The following is a 22,933-nucleotide window of genomic DNA, read 5'->3' as shown; positions in this document are numbered from 1 at the left end:
AGTGAAAATCACGATAAATAACTTTCTTATTTTTCTTTTTTACCTTGTAAATTACATTGGGTGTTAAATAAATGAAATAATAATAATAAAATAATAAGTGAAGCCGACATTGTGCAAAAAAAATAAAAATAATTCCAGACATTAAAAATGTAATGACCCGCCGTTTTTTGATAATTTTTTTTTTTTTAATTTAGTTAAATAATTAACAGACGATTAAAAAAATATTAATATTGATTGTTGAAATTAAGTCTCACTTGAATCTTAATTAAAAAAAATATCATTAATAATGATTGTTGGTTCAAGTCTCACTTGAACTAGTACAAGGTTTAAAGCTAACTTCTTTAAAAAAAACTCCACAGCTTTTAATTTTTTCTTCTTCCTGGTATGTAATTATATTGTATACATTTTAGAAATTATGACTGTGGAGTGATTTTAAATCGTACAAATGTTGATAAGATCATAAGGATGTCTTGGGGGCACCTAAAAAAGAAAAAGAAAAAAAGATATTTATAAATTAACATAAATTTTTTAATATATTTATTTCTTTGATAAACTTAAGTTGAGTTTTACCAGTAAAATTTGTTTGCATTTTTTGTTTTAATTTGGTAAAATTCCATGAACAATGACACTTGTGAGGAAGGTTACAAAGTAACCTTATTTACGATATAGGAAATAGCCACCCTTATTACGGTCTTATCACAATTTTAAAACTTGATAAAATGCTAGTTGAACGATTGTTATACCACTTACAGTAAAGATCAATATTATTTTAATAGACTTAACTCTAAATCTGTTTATTGAAAAAAAGCCAACTTAAAGATCGGTAAGTTAATGTTATTGAAACTTTTAGTGCATCTACTTATATGCGGTTTTCCTTTAAATTCATTTTTTAAAAAAGTTTGAACAATATCAAATATTTCTTAAAAAACTTTACAAGTATCTTTAAAAAAATAAACGCAACACAGTGCTTTTTAAACACCTAATTTTTTATAATATCTTTTTATTCCGTAAGAATCATGCGACTATTTAGGTGATCCAATAAAGCATAAGTTGGGAAACACCTAATCTAATTGGTCTAAAAACGCAATTAAGAATAACTTTTTTATAAAAAGTAAGATTGCTGTCGCTCTACTTTTTGATAGCTGCTGACCGATAATACTTGGACTACACCATAATTACATTATTCCCATGCATCATCGCCACCACCACCGTTATCGTTATTTTTTTGCCAACCGTCATTTGAATCAGCAGCGTTGTATGAGCCACCATTTAGTTCGGCGTTGTTCTAAAAACACATTACAGTACAAATAACTGTCTTAAAAAAATTCTTTACTTTATATTAAAATTCTATCAATGAAAAAATCAACCAATAGCAATTAATCGACATCAACTTAATTCTTACAAATCTCGAGTCTTTAGACGCAAACCTTCCGCCTTTTGGTCCATAGCCGGTACCTAAAGCGCTTTCAGCAGCTTCTTCGAGCCAGCTAGGAACTTCTTGTTCCGCCTATAAAAAATCAAGATTTAAAAAAGTTTTCAAACAATCAAAAAAACATTTTTATTTCTCTAAAGCAAAAACGTACGTCAGCTAGAGTTTTGACTAGTGCTCTTGCTAAGCCTTCATCTTTTCCACGAGTAAAAAAAGATATAGCTTTTCCTTTATTACCAATACGACCTGTTCGTCCGATTCTATGAATGTATTCTTCTATTTCATCGGGAAGATCGTAATTGATCACTTGCATAACATCAGCTATATCTAATCCGCGCGCTGCCACCGCAGTTGCAATCAGGACATGTTGTGTACCAGCCTTAAACTCTGCCAAAGCTTCTTCACGCTGTTGTTGCAAACGATCACTGAATTAAAGAATGGACGTTAAAAGAAAAAAAAAATCTACTAACCAATACGCATGAAGAAAAAAAAAACAAATATATTTCGTTTGGTAAACAATATATAATAAAAGTCAAAAGTACGTCTCGTTTTCAAATTTTAAACGGTTGCCGTAATTATAGTCAACGAAGCAGCGGAATGCTATATGAAATCGTTGTGGTAAAAGGACGTTTTTTGTAAATGTTACAATATTGCTGTAATATTTATATTATTATCGTACCATTATTATGAATATGAATTTTAGAATTTTGTTTTATAAGCCGTGTTATTATCTATTCTTATTTGTATATATTATAAATTACAATTTGATTATTATTATGGGGAACCATGGAACCAATTTAACGTCCAGTTTATATGTTTATAAACGGAATTATAAAAGAAGTTTATAAACTCCTATAAAAAATTAAAATAGTATTATTTATTGTATATTATCTTTAATAATTTTCATTTTTTGATTATGCCGCTTTTTAAAACTGCATTGAGTTTAGAAGAAGCACACAGTTTTATTAAAGACCATGAACATGTGTACAGTTCGGTTTAGTACATCTTTCTCTACGAAAGCTTCGGAAATACTGGTATATTAAATATGTTTATATATATATATATATATATATATATATATATATATATATATATATATATATATATATATATATATATATATATATATATATATATATGTATATGTATTTGAAACAATATTTTAGGATTTTTTTTACCACTATTATTTGTTTATAATGTGGCCAAATAATTATTGATAAAATAGAACCATGATCATGACTACAAAAGAAAATACGATCGCATACAAGATTGCAAGAAGTTTGATTGTCCAGCACAAATTAGTAATACAGAATACTTAGAATTTCAAGTATATAAAGTAGGATATTTTTATGTGTATGAGTGTTTATTGTAAACCATAATAAAAAATTCCTTTTTATATATTTTGGCTCTTATCAAATGTAAAGTCAAATGCGATTAAAGAAGTACAAAATTAGTTTATATATATATATATATATATATATATATATATATATATATATATATATATATATATATATATATATATATATATATATATATATATATATATATATATATATATATATATGATACATAAATTTATGTGTTAACCTGTAATATTCAGCTCAAAGTGGATACTGTCAGAAATAAGAAAGTAAAATCTAAGGAACTTCAGCATACATTAACATTATTAGCCAACAAGGAAATCAATCAAATAAGAAAGTTTTGAATTGTTTTACCAAACATTTTGTCACACAAGGTCACATAATTGCCAAGGTATTTGTAACTTATTATTTTTTTATTCTGCTTTTCACATTTACATAACACTTTCCTACTTAAGTTTAAATCTTTATTTTAATCAAATGAGAATACATTTATACCTGCAAATGTCTATCTAGAAGGATTCTGTCATTTCACAGAGCATTGACCCTGAACTAGTAACTGCTATTGACTTGTATGTCATATATACATTAGACCTAAAGGTTTATAATTAACGTTTCATGAAAAGTCTTTCTCAATAAATCACTTTCTCTGTTGCTTTAACCAAAATTTTTGAATTTCAGGGCATTCCACGGAAGATATTAATATAGACAGTGACTATGATGACAATACTGTTAGACTAACTGGAACAAAAGAATCTTCATTACTGTTTGTTTATTAAAATGCATGGCAGAAAAGGTTGTTAGCCAAACATGACATTATTTTCTGATGATACCACTATTAGTTCTTGTCTTCATTTGAAGTCAAAACATTGGATTGCTTGGATGGGGCATTTGAGCTTTTGATTTCACTCCTGGTATGGAATGGCGCTGTCATTGGTTGGTCTTAAACCCAGATAAAACTTAATTTTTTTCAGCTAATCGTTTTTGCAATTATCTGGATTATTTTTTATCTATGAATGGTAACGATCAGTCATCTAGATTGCGTTTTCTAGGATTATCTCTTACTTCTGATCTTTCTAGGGAACCACATATCAAATCCATTAGAAAATTAGCTAAGGTGGCATCTCTTTATCACGCTTCAGATATCTTCCTCTGGAATCTATTTTTTATCTCTATAAATCTCTAATCTGTCTTTGCACGTAATACTGTTGTTATATCTGTTGAGGATCTTCCAATGATGCCCTTTAATGATGCCTACAAATATTACAATAGTAGTTGCTCTAAAGCAAGTAGATAATAAATTTTAGTAGATGGCACCAGAGCTAGCGTCTCTGGTGTCATCTACTAAAATTTATTCTCGTGTTCCTTGTCATTCAATTAAGTCTTGTCCTTATACTGTGTCTGTTCCTAAGTGCTCTCAATCTTTTGAATGTTAATTGTTATTATGCTCTTTAGCCTTTATCTTCAGTCTTGTTTTAAACAAAAAAAAATCATTATTTATTACTATTATAGTTAGAGACTTTGATTAAAAACCTTTTAAATATTTATTAACCTAATTAAATATTTATCACTATTATAGTGAGAAACTTTGGTTAAAAACCTATAAAGATTTAGAGATGTTTATTGTTTTTGTTTGTTTTTTATAATTTTTTTGTTAATTTATTTAGTTCTGCCATTCGACTAATTTGTTAAAGTTTCTTTACTGTGGAAACATGATTTTAATTTAGTAAATTTTGATGATTTCAAACTTACTTTATTAATCATAAGCCAACTGTTTAGGAAAAGAACTTAATTCGACACAAGGTAATACTTTTGTTTTTTTGAAACATTAAAAAACTAGTTAATGCTATTTGCCACATAATACGAATAGCTGATTCATATTAGGCTGGGTGAATAAAACGAGCAATTGATCTTTTTACTAAGTAGTTGGTCAGCTTTACTAATAAAAACTTCAGCAGTTTTCTTCATATTTTTATTCACATTAAGTTAAGCAATTTACTTTAAAAGCTGTACTTTGGACTTCTATTATGATTTGTATTTTTAATAGCTGTACTTTTGTCTTTTATTATACAGTTTCTACTTTTGATGACTGTACTTATGGCTTCTATTATATGATAGAAGCCATAGACTTAACTCACACTATACGTTTGATTGTACTGTTGATATACAAGAGAATTTTTTCTTTAATCTTCAACAATTTTGCTTTAGTTTTTATTCACGTAAAGCTGAGCAATTACTGAGTAAAAACAATTGCTTATTTTTATTCACCCAGCCTATTGAAAATAATAATTTTTGTTATACTCATAGTAAGTGATTTGGTTTTTATGGCCTAATTTGCAGAGTAAGGTTACTAGTTTTTTTTTTTTAACAAAGATTAAAAAAAAATTCTCTCGTATATCAACAGTACAATCAAATGTATAGTGTGAGTTAAATCTCTGACATGTTCTATTTTGCTAATGAAAGACATAGCTTTTCGCTATTTTATATATTGAATATAAAGCAGATATCTAAAGTACAAATCATGTAATAGATGTCAAAAGTACATCTATTAAAGTACAGCTATCAAAAGAGCAAACATTGAGATAAAAGCTAAAAATACACCATCAAAAGTACAAATCATGTAATCGAAGTCAAAAGTACAGCTATTAAAAATATAAATAATATAATAGAAGTCAAAAGTACAGCCATCAAAAGTACAAATATTGTAATAGAAGTCAAAAGTACAACAATTAAAAATACAAATAATATAATAGAAGCCAAAAGTACAGCCATCAAAAGTACAAATATTGTAATAGAAGTCAAAAGTACAACTATTAAAAATACAAATAATATAATAGAAGCCAAAAGTACAGCCATCAAAAGTACAAATATTGTAATAGAAGTCAAAAGTACAGCTGTCAAAAATACAAATCGTAATAGAAGTCAAAAGTTCAACTATTAAAAATACAAATCATAATAGAAGTCAAAAGTACAGCTATTAAAGTAGAGATATCAAAAGAGCAAATCATACAATAGAAGCCAAAAATACAATGCGAATTGTATATCTGATATCTGTTATATCGCTATTGAAAGAAATAACTTGTCGCTATTTTTTATATTGCGGTATCTAACATATCAAAAGAACTAATCGTGCAATAGAAGTCAAAAGTGGAAGTCATATGGAATGACAAGTCATATGGAAAAGAGTTCATCTTTTCTATACAACTTGTCGCTGTTTTATATATAGCGATATCTAACAAATATCAACAATAAAAATCATGTGATAGTAATTGAGATTACAACACGAGTATCCCTGTCATTTATTTTATATCTCTAATCATTTATTCTATCTCCGGAAAAAAATCTGTTTTAGAAGTCAAAAGTACACTAACTATAACTACGGCAACCGTTTATAATTTAAAATCGAGGCATACTTTTGACTTCTATTATATATTGCTTACCATTTTGTTTAAGCTAATATTTATTTATTTTAGATATCATTTAGATAACTTTATAGTTTTAGCTAACTTTTAATTAAAGCAAAAGTTCTATTCACTTAATAGTTTTAATATTGTACAAACAAAAGAATTTTGCCAAATTCTTTTGATTTGCTCCTCAAAAATTTTTATACTGTCAATATTACAAAATATTATCAGGTACAAATTTTTTTAAACATTAAAAATATCACTTTTCTATAAAAATTTCTCAAAAAACAAACTACGAAGCAGTATATACTGTAATATATATATGTATATCTTGTGTGAACCACATTCTGGATAGCATATAGAGTGGCTTTGATTTAGAATTTGGACATAATACCATATAAAATTATTTTATTTAATATTATGCAACAAACAACTTTAAAGAAAAGCAAATAAATTAAAATTTTGAAAACCATTATAGTCCTAAATAATCAAATAAAATTTTGAGAAATATTTCAAAATTAACCATCATACCCATGAATACTTGTAGTATGGAATCCATTTTGGCAAAGATAACTAGCTAAGAAATCTGCTAAACGTTTAGTTTGTACGAAAACCAAATTGCGATTTGTTCCTTCAGTATTTAAGATTTCAATTAATTTATCTCTTTTTGCTGATTCTTCAACTTCCATAATACATTGAGTAATATCAGAATGAGTTCCACCAACTTTCCCAATTGTTAAATAAACATAATTATTTAGAAACTCAGCCGCCAAATTTTGTATTTCTGTGGGAAAGGTTGCGCTAAACATTAAAGTGCGCCTATCCTCTTTTGGAGGCATATCAAAATCATTTATGATAGCTTTAATTTCTGGCAAAAAACCCATGTCCAACATACGATCAGCTTCATCCAAAATTAAATATTTCAAATTAGCCAATGAAATCTATAATTCAAAACTCACAAGAGTTAAATGATAATAACAATGAAATAAAATATTTAAAATAATCGTTTCATATGCATTTGTATATAAAATAATATCCAGAAGTATAAAATTCAAAACACTTTTAAAAATGAAATAAAAACAGATAATTGTAGAACTTGAAAATCTATAGATTTTTAAGAACAGCTGATTGTAATTCCATGTGAAAATATGGCTATGCAATCCTTTTATAAAACCTGATCTTAATTTAACTTAACCATATATTTATTTTAACTTGAACAATTAAAATATGACAAGTTAAAATGTAAAAATGGAGATGTAACTCAACAATATTATTTTTTCTAGAAATCTTTCTGAATGGCCATTATTTTAGTTGCAGAGTAATCTTAATTAAACTTAAAATTTATGCTTAACCATTATAAAAAGATTATAAATTTTGTAACATAAAATAAATTTTTTTAAATATAAATTATAGTTGCAAAATTGCAAAAGGTAAAAGATGTTTTGATTAAAAAATTGTTTTAAATACAAAGAAAATGTTTTATTGTCAACTTTCATAGTAAATTTTTATAGATGAATGAGGTGAGATAAATGAGGTAAGATGAATGAATGGTGAGATAACTAGTAGCACACTAAGATTTTGGAAAAAAATAAAAAGGGAACAAAATACAACTATTTGTCTCATTTTTTATTTATCTTCTTTTAGGTACTAAATTTCATGGAGTTGCAAAGCATCAACATTTTGTAAAAACAAAGAAAATTAGCCTAAGACTACACAAAAATAGAAGAAGTAGCAAGTTTTAATGGAGTAAATAAAAACTTAGGTGATCAAAATCACTTTTGAGATCAAAACTTTTAACTTAAACATTTTGCAGTCACCTTACCAATAAAAAATAACAAACGATCTTTATCAATTGAAAATTTTCAAGTTTCTAAATATCTTATCCAACATGCTGTGAAAGTTAAATAGGATTGTTGCTATTCTTGATGAAAAATAGGCCAAAAAATACTGGACTTCTATTCAGCTTTGATTTTAGATCTGTAATCAATTCATGATTGCTAATAATTAACAAGAATAATATTCCAGAATTAAAATTAATATCCCAGAATGCCTGAAAATAATTATGCCTTAAAAGATAATAATCAAAGTTAAAGGTAGCCGACATCAAAAAAGTTTATTGCATTGATGAACCATGATGAACTTTTAACAATTTTAATAAATTTTAAATACCTATATTTTAATTTAGGATTTTGAAAGTTTTGTAGTTTTTTTAAAGGTGCCCCAAGAAGTCCTCACGTCCTATCACAGAGCACTGTGGATGAGCATTTAATCGGAAGTTCACGACTCCTTCCTAACCGATGTCGCCAAACTTGCCCAGAGGTGGGATTTGAACCAGGAATCCTTTGACTCTGTGGCAAGTATGATACCATTGCGCCATGACTGCTCAGTTAGAGTCTAAAAGGGTGTATTAGTGACCACTGTGTGTACTGCACAGTGATATGAACTGTGTATTTTTCTACTCACCATCTCAATATTACTTATATGCTATTCAATGATATCTTTCATACAAAGTTTTAATGTCAATATATATATATATATATATATATATATATTTATATATATATAAAAGAAAGAAAAAAAGAATAGATAAATAAAACAAGCCTACAAAGATCATTGCAACATCAAATATTAACAGTTAATAAGCATGAGTTTTGTATCACCAAAACAAACACATTTTATTAAATTACAAAACAAAATAAAAAAAAGCTGAAGAAAACAAAAACTGAAGTAATGATTTGAGATATGAAAAACTATTCCATGAACCATTACATACTTATTTCAAATTTTGAGATTAGTTTTAAAAGAAAAAGTTAATGCTCACAATGTGCAGACAGATTCAAAGAAGCAAAGACAGATGCTGTGATTGATCCAAATATAAACTCTGGCACATGTATGATTACTTTTGTTGGGCAGACATGTTTTAAGAGTATTATTGCAAATAATATTCAAATTAAGCACTCTGATGATCCAGCTTAAAACTTCACATAGCCACCAAGAGTTGTCTATTGGGTACCATCGTTGAATTTAATCAGATATCAATGTCTCAACAATAAGATTAGGGTGAATAAATAACACTGAACAAGAAAATAACATTTTATTATAGTTATTACATTACTATACTATAACTCGTAAATTTTAATTTGTTGAGTTATTAAAACTTTGATATTTATTTATTTTATTATATTTATTAAAACTTTAATATATAGATATCTTGTTATGATCTTGTAGCGGAAGAAGCCAACATAATCATAATTGGTGTATGAACAACTTAAGGCTTAAAACTAAAATTGGTAACCAACGCGGTTGACCATTAGATCTCATTATGTTTAAAAATTTTGAAAAATTCTTTTTCTGTTTAGAGAAAGGAACTGACTGCAAACTTTATACCCTTTTGGATATGGACATTTAAATGAAAGAACTAAGTTATGGTTATTCGTATTACTCAACAAAATCTTTAAAACAAAAATAACTTGAACATTATGGTAATCATATTTTTTTGGTGAACTCTATGGTCAATCTTTTTGTCAGATCAGGTTATCCTGCTACTGGTACAGATCAGGTTATCCTGCTACTGGTAACATGTAACCCAGTACAATCTGCTTCATGTCCTGCTGCCTTGTAGGATACGCCTTTTTAGGCAAAGGCTAGGAGATGCCAACTCCGATTTAAAACACCCCCTGCCTTGGGGCTCTTGGTTGAGTAAAGGCTAGAGATGGTGTCTCGATAAAAATACTCATCTTGGGCAGATGTTAAATGCACCCAGCTACTGTCTTGTAGAAGGCCTCCTAGGCAAAGACTTAAGGGGTAAACAGATTCTATCTGTTGACCAGCCTTGCACCCCTTCTTCATCTATTAGACTGGCACAGATGTATTTTTAATACATTGTTTCCAGTTTAGGATGTTGAATGCTGGATCTTCTTGACTCAATGCATGGGTTTGCTTGTGTCACTGTTTTTATGACTAGGCAACTCATTCTATTATCTCCTTATGAGGGTACAGCTCTAAAACTCAGTTTTATGGTTCTGAGGCCGGCTGGTAGTCAGGTTTCCCAAACTCTGTGGTAGCTCTCAGAGAAGCTGGTTCCATCAACAGCTGAAAAATATCAAAGTATTAACAGTGCCATGTTGCGCATGGATGGTGTCCCTGTTTGTACTTTTGGTGTGCATTGCGGAGGCCACATTTGGAGCCCTTTGTTACGGCTTAGGGTTTATTAGTAGTAATGAGGCAATTGCTTGGGCTATTAAACGGTGTTCTGAGTACTATCTATGCTTTGAGTCAAGTTCTTTAATCTAATTTAAAAATGAATAAAGTACGAAAAACTATAAAACACAAAAAACCATCATCATCACCAAGTTCTCTAAACTTATCATTCACAAATATTCGTGGTCTTCGAAGTAACTTTTCTTCTGTTGAGTCTTATCTCTTGCAAAGTTCACCAGACCTACTTGCTCTTTGTAAGACTAATTTGAGTTCGGCTGTCTCATCTTGTGATCTTAGTGTTGATGGTTATCTTCCTCTAATTCGTAAAGACTCCAATAGTCACATGCTTGGCCTGGGCATTTACATTCGTAAGAATTCACCTATATGTCGTGAAACTAGGTTTGAATCCACAGACTATTCTTTCATGTGCTTTCGTTTAGCACCACTTCAATTTATTGCCTTTCTTTTTGTTCTATATCGCTCTCCTTCATCTTAAGACTGCACTCTTTTTGATGTTATTTCTGATCATATTGACCAAGCCCTCTCTCTTTATCCATCAGCTAATATAGTTGTTGTGGGTGACTTTAATGCTCACCACTCTGAATGGCTTGGCTCTAGTGTCAGTGACTCTGCAGGCATAAAAGCCCACAACTTTTGCCTTTCTCAAACCCTAACTCAAATAGTCAACTTTCCAACTCGCTTTCCTGACAACCCGATACATCTACCTTCTCTACTCGACTTATGTCTTGTTTCTGATCCTAGTCAGTGCTCAGTTTCTCCACATTCACCCTCAGGTACTTCTGATCACAGTTTGATCTCTTTAAAACGAATATCTCATTCTTCTTCATCACCTGAATACCCCTATTATTGAACCTCTTACAACTACAGTAAAGCTGACTGGGATTCTTTCCGTGATTTTCTTCGTGATGGCCCTTGGGTAGAAATCTTTCAACTTCCTGTCGACAAATGTGCTTCTTACATAACTTCGTGGATTCAGGCTGGCATGGAATCTTTTATTCCCTCTCGACGATTCCAGGTCAAGCCTCACTCTCCTCCATGGTTTTCCTCACACTGTGCTGCTGCGATTGCCAATCGAAACCGTTACTTCCATATTTATCAGCAAAACAATTCTCCAGAAAACAGACGTCTGTTTATTACTGCTAGAAACAACTGTAAAAAGGTTTTGTCTAACGCTAAAACCCGCTATTCTCAGGTCATGAAATCTTGTATCTCATCACAAAAATTAGGCTCTCGTGACTTCTGGAGAATCTTTAATAATATCAATAATAAGGGCAAATCTATAATTCCACCTCTCTTGTATGGTTCAGAATTTGTCACCTAACCTAAAGACAAAGCCGAACTGTTTGCTAAAAACTTTTCATCAATATCATCTCTTGATTCCACTAATTGCGTTCTACCTGATATTGCCAACAAACAGGTTGATCCATTGCTTGACATTCAAATCACTCCAGCATCTGTATCTAAAGTGATCTCCTGCCTAGACTCTTCTACAGCTTGTGGCCCAGACAACATACCTGTTATTGTCTTGCAGAAGTGTTCTTCGGAGCTGTCATCTATAGTCTCAAAACTATTCAACAAGTGCTTCTCAGAGTCTTGTTTTCCAGCCTGCTGGAAAGCCGCATCTGTTATCCCTATCTTCAAAAATTCTGGGAAGCGATCTGATTCGTCTAACTACCGTCCCATAAGTCTTCTTCCTATCATAAGCAAGGTTTTTGAATCTTTAATTAACAAACACTTAATTTCTCATCTTGAATCTAATAACTTACTTTCTGACCATCAATATGGATTTCGATCTTCTCGTTCTACAGCTGATTTGCTAACAGTAATAACTGATAGGTTTTATCGTGCATTAGATATAGTTGGAAAGGTTAAGGGTATCGCTCTAGACATTTCAAAAGCTTTTGATAAAGTTGGCATGCTGGTCTTCTCCATAAGCTTTCTTCTTATGGTGTATCCGGCAACATCTTTAAGATCATTGAATCCTTCCTTTCCTATCGTAGCATAAAAGTTGTCCTCGATGGACAACACTCTTTTTCTTATTCTGTAACTTCAGGGGTTCCTCGAGGTTCTATCCTTGGCCCTATACTCTTTTTAATTTACATTAACGATCTTCCAGATATTCTCACATCTAAGGTGGCATTGTTTGCTGACGATACTACCATTTATTCTTGTCGTGATAAGAAACCAACACCCTCTGATTGCTTGGAGGGGGCATTTGAGCTTGAAAAGGATCTTACTTCTGCTACAGCATGGGGCTCACAGTGGCTGGTGAACTTTAATTCAGATAAAACTCAATTTTTTTCAGCCAATCGTTATCGCAATAATTTAGATCTTCCTATATTTATGAACAGTGATGTACTCGATGAGTCACCTACTCTTCATCTTCTAGGATTAACTCTTACTTCCAATCTTTCTTGGAAACCATATATCAAATCGGTTGCAAAATTAGCATCTGCTAAGGTTGCATCTCTTTATCAAGCTCGCCACTTTCTTACTCTGGATTCTATTCTCTATCTCTATAAATCTCAAATCCGGCCTTGTATGGAATACTGTTGCCATATCTGGGGCGGATCTTCTAATGATGCCCTTTCTCTTTTAGACAAGGTGCAAAAACGCATTGTAAACATAGTTGGACCTGCTCTTGCAGCCAACCTCCAACCATTATCACATCGTCGTAATGTTGCTTCTCTTTCTCTTTTCTACAAATACTATAATGGGCACTGCTCTAAAGAGCTAGCGTCTCTTGTACCATCTACTAAAATTCATTCTCGTGTTAATCGTCATTCAATTAAGTGTCACCCTTTTTCTGTGACTGTTCCTAAGTGCTCCAAAAACGCTTATTCGTCTAGTTTTTTTCCTCGAACATCAGTTCTTTGGAATTCGCTTTCTTCATCTTGCTTTCCTGATTCATATAACGTGCAATCTTTTAAATTGTCCGTCAATCGTTATCTTGCTCTACAATCTTCATCTTTTCTCTTACAGTAACTTCCAACTTTAATTAGTGGCTGCTTGCAGCCTTGATGGAAGCGAAGATGTTTAAAAAAAAAAAATTTATATAATTTTTGTTTTTTGAGTTTCTTTATTATATTATTTTATTTTTTGGTTTTATCTATCTTTATTTATTTTTCAACTTTAAAGTTTTTAATGTGATAAAAATGAAATTTATATTTTATAAATTAAAGTTAATTTGTTTAACTATCAACAACTAAACTATTTAGGACAACTTCTAAAATTAAAAAATTATAGCCATATAGGCATTTTAATATTTTAAAACGTATTAAGTTGTTTTAATGGATTTTTAACTCCAAAATATGTAAATGGAAAATATTTTTAACTTTCTTGCCAACACAACAGTAACTAAGGCAGAACTTGTATATAAAAGTTATAGTATCTTTATAATCAGTCAAAAATATATGAAAATTTAGTGATAATCATCATTTATTAAAAGCTTTCAGTGGTTTGAAATTTAGCTGATAGTTTAGGTTGCATTTTCTAATACAGTTGGATGTTTCATACGACATTGCCCTTACCTGGATTGTAAAAGACAAAATTTGAACTACACATGAATATAAATCGAAATACCATAAATAACATTAAAATACTAACACCTATGCTAAATAAATTGAATTACCTTACGCTTTCCGAGAAAATCTTTTAATCTACCCGGTGTACCAACAAGCAAATGGCAACCTTGCTGAATTTGACGAAGATGATAAGCAACTTGCACACCACCATATATAACAACAGGTTTAATGGAAGTATTTTGTGCAAATTTTCGTGCTTCTTTTTGTATTTGAACAGCTAACTCACGCGTAGGAGCAACAACTAGTGCAAGAGGGGCTTGCACTTCTGAGAGAGAACTAGTAAGTTCTGAACGAAACTGCATTAAAGTATTTAACACAGGGATTAGAAAAGCAGCCTAAGGAAAAAAAAAAAAAATCGAATACTGTAAAATCGCCTAAATTCGATTACTTAACCTTTAAACATTCATATTTTAAGCAAAATTACATGTTCATTCATTTTTTTCTGATTTATCTAGACAACCATATCTTATTTCATATTGTAAAAATGACATAAAAAAACTATTCAATATTTTGTTTCAAAATAAGAACAGTTAATTTGACCATCTCATAAGTTTGGTCACTATACACATTCCAATCAAAACATCGCAATATTACAAGTTTAAGTTCCCAATTAGACACATCACAATATAACAAATTCATTATTTCAAATAACACATCACAATAACACAATACAATATCGCAAACTATTACAACATCAAAAAATTATAAAAACTAGTTTTCTAACATTATCTTATAATAACATTATGAAACAAAGGCATTTAATTTAATTTAATAACAAAATTTTAAATTAACAACTTTAATAAAAAATTATTAAAAAGCAAAAATTATTTAAAGCAAACAAATTTATTTAGACTCTTGAATAATGTTAAATTTTAGCTTTAACTAAATTACTTAAAGTGTTCGTTTATTTATAGTTTTAACATGCGCAATTTTGAAAATTTTATATGCAGACTACTTTCAGCGGGGTGCAGTAAATCTATTTTTTTATGATTCCTACATCGTAACATCTCGTGGATTCAGACAGGAATGGAAGATTTTATGCCTTATCTGTTTCAAGTCAAGCCTCATTCTAGACCATGATTTTCGTCTTATTGTGCAGCTGTTTCTGATTCCACCTCAATTCAATTTATTCTCAGCACCATACCACCTAAGATTTTATGATTTATGCATTTCACATTAAAGATCTTTATACAACTGCCATGTAACGAAGAACTTTCTGTTTATGAATCTTCAAATAACAATTACTTTGAAATTATTTCTTTAAAATAAATTAATAATTATTTAATATGAATGATAAAGAGAGAAGTTCAATTGGATTAATATATAAAGAGATTTTTCACAAACACGAAAATGTAAAATGATATTAAAAAAGTTTCAAGTCACAACGATGGAATAAGGCTTGATAGTTCTAGCGTTAAAACTGATGAAAATAAAACGGCTTGCTTACACCATGAATATGTTTACTTAAAATGTTACTCCACAATCCACATAACTTATGATCTATTTAATTGATACAATAGAAAAAGAAGTTAGGCTATTATTACTTAACTATCCTTTTTTTTAACTTTATTGTACCTATATATTAGGTTTATGACTTTTTGACTTTTTTTTTAAAAAAAAAAAAAATTTCCTGTGTCATAAATTGATGAACTTTAAGTTAGAAAACAAGTTGTAAAAAAAGGTCACCCCACAATTAAAATTACGAATCGTCATTTATTTAATCTTGTTACAGTTACTACTAATATGTGTGGCTTTGCTGAAAATCATTTAAAACTTGTATAGATTAGAAGTGTTTAGAACTTTAGAATATTTTGGAAAATTCCAGAATATTTTAGACAACTTTAAAGCATTCTGGAACAATTAAGAATATTCTATAACAATTTAGACTGTGTATACATAGCTGCTGATCTAATTTTATAGTTATTACAGAAGCAACACATGGTGATGAACAAGCCTAAAAAAAAGAATGGTCCCCATGGAAGAATATTCACTGGAAGAGAAGTGTAGAATACCTCTACATAAGCAAATTATCGGATGCTACCATTTCTTTGGCCCAAAAATCAAAGGAAAAAAGGAGCGAATAGCGAAAATTTCCAAAGAAGCCACCAAAACAAAAACAATGAAGAAGAAACTACTCCTAAACCAAGCAAAAAACATCATGAAAGCATAATTGCAGTCAACTTGGTGACCTACATAAGAGTATCAACAAACAAAGCTGAAAAAAGAAATGATTGAAAAGTTGCATATGGAAAGTTGGTCCTTACATGTTGATGGCAAGCAAATCAAAGAATCGATTATCAAGTAGTTGTCCATAAAAATGAAAAAAGAGAAATCAAATTGGATGTCCTAGGCTAGGGAGATGGCAGGGGAAAATCATTGCTCAAGGAATTTCTAAAGTCCTCAATGAATTTCAACTTTGGAATTCAATACAGATGATTGTTGCAGATACCACCAGTGTTAACAATGGATAAAAGAATGGTGTTGTTGTTTTGCAACAAATGTTCACAGAACAAACCTCAGTTTATCAGTTGTCAACACTATTGAATTTTATGTTAATGATGAAAATAGCAGGGAAATGTCTGGTAAAAAAGATTTAAGTATAGCTCAAAGATTTCATATGCAAAAGCAATCGATTCTCTCAAATCTGAATAAACTCTATACTAAGTTTAAAATCAGTTATCCTGATATAAAGAGTTGTTTTTTAAACTTTAGCTCACATTGCCCAAAGTAGTGCATTAAAGTAAGAGCATCTGATATGCATACAGTATGTGTGTGCACTATCAAACGATGAAGTTAATGATTAGTGCAGCTGAATTATCAAAGGATTATCATGAAATTATTAATATAATTGTTTGTAGTAGGGCTAACAAAAATTGCATGATACCTATTTACCCTTTGTGTCAAGAAGATTCTATATAAGACATCTTGAAAACAAGTTGTATTCTCAAAAAGATATTGATGAAGATGATTATTATATAGATTACAAACAATATAAGAAAATAGACTGATCTGAGCTAGTAAGTCTAACAAAAATCATAAGTACTTTCATTAATATTTTAATAATAAGTTACAAAAACCTACTTTCATTTATTTCACCATTAAAAAAAAGTCAAGCTGCTTTTTTAAAGAAAATAAAAAATTAGTTAAGTAGTACTGAGGTTATTGTCTCAAAGATTTTGCTTAACATGTTGTATCAAAGATATAGCAACATGTTTTTGCTTTAATGATAAGATAGCATATTCAAATGACATCTACGGCAAAATGCCTAACAAAATAAAATTTTAAACCATGTCACCATCATATTTATAAAGTTACTTAAGCTCTAGATATAGGCAAAAAAAATTTATTGCAATTTTTACTAATATTTCAAATAACCGTCTGTTTCTTAGGTTAAAGTTCACTTATGTTAACTATTCAATAATTTGTCTTTAAATGACAAAAGAAAGTTCTCACGAGAGAGAGGTCTCGTCAATATAACAAGAGTTATATTGGTGAGATGAAAGAAAATTTATATTAAAAAAAAAAAAAAAAAAAAATTTTTTAACACTATTTTATAAGTATTGATTTGCTTAAAATAATGGTTATTTTCAAACCACCTAAAATAATAATAAAAATTAAAATAAATTAAAGGTTTTCCAGAAAAGAAAAAAATATATTAAAAATAATATTAAAATTATATAGTTAAAAAAACAACATACTGTTTTGCCTGATCCAGTTTGAGCACACGACATAAGATCTCGATTTCCTGTAATTATCGGTATAGCATACTTTTGGACTGGCGTGGGCTTTATATAGTGTGCTTTTTCAACATTTTCTAAAATAGTTCTATCAATGTTTGCTTCTGCAAACTCTCTAATAGCACTAGGTATTGTACCTGGTCCTGTAACTTCAACAGGAATATTGTCATATTTATTAAAATTAATTCCTTGTTCAATTGTTCTATATAAATCCTGTTCATCTTCAGAAGGTTCAGGAGGTACATAAGTGACAGCTTGTGGTTTATTAGGATCTTGAGGAGCTTCACAGTCTTTAGCAAAATGACCAGATTCACCACATCGCCTACATGTATCATCTCTAGGCTTCTTATCAGGACAATCTTTTGCAAAATGTCCGGACTGTTTACATATTCTACAACCATCATCTCGCTTTTCAGATGCACCAAAACCTCCTCCACCAGCAGCATCATCTCCAAACCCTCCACCATTTCCCTCAAAACTATTACTGTCAGTTGAAATTGTTCCAAAGCCACCGCCACCCCCACCAAAACCACCTCCAAAGCCGCCACCCCCACCACCAAAGCCACCGCCACCACTTTTTTCACCAAAGCCACCACCACCTCCACTACCATCAGGACACTCCCTTGACATATGTCCTTCTTTTCCACATTTATGACAAGTCCTACTACCACCACCTCCTCCACCTTGAGGACAATCTTTTGACATATGACCCTCTTGTTTACATTTGAAACATGCCCTACCTCCTCCTCCTCCACCATCAGGACACTCTCTTGACATATGACCCTCTTTTCCACATTTATGACAAGCTCTACCACCACCACTTCCTCCTTGTGGGCAATCTCTAGACATATGACCCTCTTGTTTACATTTGAAACATGCCCTACCTCCTCCTCCACCCCCACCATCAGGACACTCCCTTGACATATGCCCTTCTTTTCCACATTTATGACAAGCCCTTCCACCACCACCTCCACCATTAAAACTGCTGCCACCAAAACCACCTGAAGATCCAAAACCACCTACAGAGGTGTCACCAAATCCGCCCACAGTACTTGATCCAAATCCTCCTCCACTATTAAAACATTTACCAAAGCTGCTTGATCCACCTATAAAAACAAATTTAATCAATTAATAAGAATTTTTTTTTTTAAAGCAGTAAAATCAACAGAGTAAAAGTATCACAAACCAGACAGTGCGCAAAAGCAGACACTTATCGGGAAAACTAAATATCTTCACTAAAAATAAAGATATTTGCAAATTTTAAAAGTTTTTAATTTTTAGTGTGCGGAATATTATAAAACTTCAAAAAAAAAAATAATTATTAAAATGATTGTTTTAATAAGATATTTTTGTTCAAACAAAATCTAACCTTAAAAATCAAACTTTTTTTTGGAAATTAGGTTCTTAGCATAAAAGATTTTTAAAGGCAATTTAAAAACAAAGGAAGCTATTTTGTTGGAAATTTTCTGCTAATTCCAAAAATAGTTTTAGATTTTCAAAATCTTACTCTGTTAAAAAGTTATTACCGAAACAAGATTTTCTTAAGTTTTCATTTTTAACCGGACACAATAATCCTTTTAATAAAACCCTTATAATCAATTAAAATTTAATAGGTTAATCTGTTTATTATTTTTCACGCTAATTGAATTTTTTTATTATGTTAAAATTAATTTATTTTATTATTTTTTCACACTGATTGAACTTCTTTATTTGTATTTTTTTAAGTTTTCACACTTTCGTGTAATTAATTTAGTACTTTTGCACCTATGTTAAAATTAAAGAGCAAAAGTACACAAAGTAACCACAAAAGTGAATCGTTTCTTCAATCTCAAAAATCTCTACAAATCTGTAACTGAATTGAATTAACTAAACTTAAAATGGCAAGAAATAAAACAACTGAGAAGCCTTACACTGAGGAGACAATAAAAAGCGCATTGGATAAGATTGAAAATGACGAGTTGAACTTGAGAGCGCCAGATCAGTTCTACAGCATACCAAAATCAAGGTTATCCTACCAAAAATCAAATAAGACTTTAGTAATTGTTAGCGGCAATACAACAAAATTGAGCCCTTTTATTGAGTAACTTGATTCACCTTCTTCAGATGCTAGAAATATTGCTTTGAGAGCAGGGTTATGCACAGCAGAAATTATTGCCAGTTATTTTGATGTTTTGAAAAAACATTTTAATTTAGCAAAAAATGGTTTTAATGAAGTCATGCATTTGTGGAATTGTGATGAAACTGGTTTCAATAGTAACAAAGGTGATACAAAAGTAATTACCAGAAGATATGCAAAGCATCCACTAGTACTTGGTAATAACAAAAAAAATAAACTAAACCGTTCTTAATTGTGTTAACGCTGACGGATTCCTTCTACCACCTTTTGTTGTTTACAAATCAAAGAATTGACTATCATGATTGGATTAAAAGAAGCCCACCAAACACACTTTACATAACATCCTCGTCTGGTTGAATGGAAAGTTATCAATTTTTGCAATGGCTCAATGAAATGTTTATTCCGCACATTCAAAAAAATTGGTGGCCAATAAATTTTACTTTTGGATGGCCACAGAACACACGTGTCATTAAGTGTAGCCTTAAAGTGTATAGAAAACAATACAACACTAATTTGCATTCCTGCCCATTTATCTCAGATTCTGCAGCTTCTTGATGTTGGTGTATTTTGCCATGTCAAAGATGTTTGGCATGATATTTTGAGAAAGTTTTATGCTGAAAGTGGTTTTTGCAATTTGTCTAAAAACATTTTCCCTTGTCTCCTTGCACAGTTGTAGAAGCAACAAAGCTTACAATCGTACTCAAATTATTGCTAGTTTTGAATACACTGGGCTCTTACCATTAAAACAAGACAAGATTGACAAATCAAAATTAAAAATTTGATTAACTTTTAATAACATCATTAGCAGTTACAAAATTATCACACAGCCCAAGTTCTTTGCCTTAAACTGCTAAACAAACAAACCTTAATTATGCCTGCAACTCCAACTTCAGTGTTTCACAGGAAGACATGTAATCGCACACAATTATATGACCACGCTAAAAATACTTTGTTTCGGTGATTTGACCACTGCTTTTGACATGTTTTCAATATTTAAAAATGTGCTAAAAAAACTTAAACTTATCTAAAAAAAACTATAAAAAAGTAAAAAAAAAAAATCTTAAAGAGAAAATAAAAGAAACACTTAAATAAAGCAAAAACACAATATATATATACAACCCTTGGAAATAGGGTCGGCATTTGGCAATGCCGAACTAAAAGTGTTTGAGGTCGGCAAAAAATTATCGACCTAGTTTCGATGCTTTATGGTAAGACCTTTGTATCAAATTTTTTTTGCCGTCCTCTAAAAGATTGAGGTCGGCAAATTATTGCCAACCTCAATTTTCCTAATTCCGAGGGTTGTATTTATATGCAGTACTGTCCAAAAAGTTGTGGACACTAGGCTGTGGGCCAAAGGCTATTCAATAGACTACTAATTGATGTTTTTTTATATATGGACCTTACTTAACTGTATTATTACTGCATTTTGTGTTCAATATTGTGTGCATTGATTAATGAAATCCTTAGATCAGTTACCATTTTTACAAAATTCAAGGGTGCCCACAATTTTTCCGACAGTAATGCGAGTGTGTGTATATATATATATGCACAAATCAAGTAAAACAAATCTCAATAAACTAAAATGCTTAGTTTGTTTAAACTATATTTTTAATTACATTTGGATTAGTTTTTTAATCTTTATTAATGTTTAGAACATTAATAAACAAAGAACAATTTACTTTTATGATTGTTTAAAAAATACACACACTTAATTTAAATTATAGTGCTTTTTTTTTACTTATTTAAAAATATCATTTTCCATGTAAATGTAAACAAGTAAATAAATATGCATTAAAAAGCCATTTCATTCTTTGTTTTAACATTTGTATTTTTTTTCTTTCAACAACTTTTGTTGTCGTAGAAAGTCATCGTTTATAAAACAAAATAACTTTTAATTTTTTAATAACATTTATTATAAAAAAACGCTTACTTAAATATTTATATTTACATAATATAAATTAAATATACATTTATATTATCTAAATTTAAAAAATTATGTCAACTATACTTTTAAAAACCGTCAATCATACTTTTAAAAAAAATCATTACCAGTAAATTTTTACTTTATTTAAGAGTTTCGCTAATATAAGAACATTTGTTTAGAAGTTTTTGTGTAATTGATTTCACTTATGGTATAATTTCATTTGGAGCGTTTTTAAAATGTTTTATGAAATAGCAGTGGTCATATAGTCAAAGCAAAATGCGATTGCCTGGTCATTGTACGACCAGGCAATCACATCCTGGTCATTATACAACCAGGCAATCACATTTTGACCTGTTTCACAGAAGATCTGCGATCGTACGTCTTTCTGTGAAACACTGAACTTAAATTCCAACTTAAGATTTAATTATTAAGAAGAATTGGCGACTTGTGTAAAAATCAGTCTTAGAAGAGCTCTCTTGAAGCTATTTCAATTCCAAAATGCCTACAAGCATCCTGCAAAAAAACCCAGAAATGTCAGAACAGTGGTCAAGCATTTACATGGTTAAACCAGTTAAGAGAAGAAGACGCAAAGTTATAAAAACGAACATATGTTGAAATTGCAGCAGCAGAAGTAGAAACTCCTGCTAAGAAAGCCAAAAAATATACAAAAAGTGCCGAACGTTTTTTGAAAATGAAAAGCCAGAGGTGCAAGTTTTATGGAAAACTTGTAAATCAAATTGCAGTTCGTGGCTTTGTAAAACTCTCCCAAAAAGATATAAAAGGCAAAGAACTCTTTAGCACAAAAAATTGTTGAACCTAATTTATAAAATTTTTATTTCAAGCTCAAGCTTGCTCATGTCTTTTTGTTTATTTTTTCCAGTTTTTTCTGATTGTATTATTATTATGTATATTTTTTAACAATAAAAATAATAATATTGAATTTATTAATTTATCTGTTTTTTTCATATAATTTGGAACTGACTACTTTAAGAGAAATTTTCTAAAAAGCGGACACTTTTTAAAAATAAATTTTGTGGAGAGAGTCCGGATTGTGGTATTTTTACTCAAAGTAATTTTTTTATTAAAATGTTTAATAAATAGAAATTACAACAAAAACAACTAAGCTTATGAGAACCAGACTTGCATAACTTTTACTG

The 22,933-nt window shown here is 30.1% G+C and overlaps 1 protein-coding gene across 1 annotated transcript in view; it reads right to left on the bottom strand.

Annotated features, from left to right (window-relative positions):
• Window positions 1-898: 898 nt before the first annotated feature.
• Window positions 899-22,933, bottom strand: part of LOC100192239 (probable ATP-dependent RNA helicase vasa-like) — a 31,075-nt gene continuing 9,040 nt past the window's right edge. The window contains exons 3-8 of the mRNA XM_065801073.1: window positions 17,698-18,842; window positions 14,047-14,334; window positions 6,726-7,135; window positions 1,584-1,854; window positions 1,403-1,507; window positions 899-1,285 (exon numbers count right to left, since the gene is read on the bottom strand). Coding sequence (XP_065657145.1) covers window positions 1,181-1,285; window positions 1,403-1,507; window positions 1,584-1,854; window positions 6,726-7,135; window positions 14,047-14,334; window positions 17,698-18,842 — 2,324 coding nt within the window. The 3' untranslated portion in view covers window positions 899-1,180. The remainder of the gene's footprint in view (window positions 1,286-1,402; window positions 1,508-1,583; window positions 1,855-6,725; window positions 7,136-14,046; window positions 14,335-17,697; window positions 18,843-22,933) is intronic.

The sequence above is a fragment of the Hydra vulgaris genome, chromosome 07 (assembly GCF_038396675.1).
Source record: "Hydra vulgaris chromosome 07, alternate assembly HydraT2T_AEP".
NCBI classification, from domain to species: domain Eukaryota; kingdom Metazoa; phylum Cnidaria; class Hydrozoa; order Anthoathecata; family Hydridae; genus Hydra; species Hydra vulgaris.
This window is presented reverse-complemented; position numbering and strand designations above follow the sequence as displayed.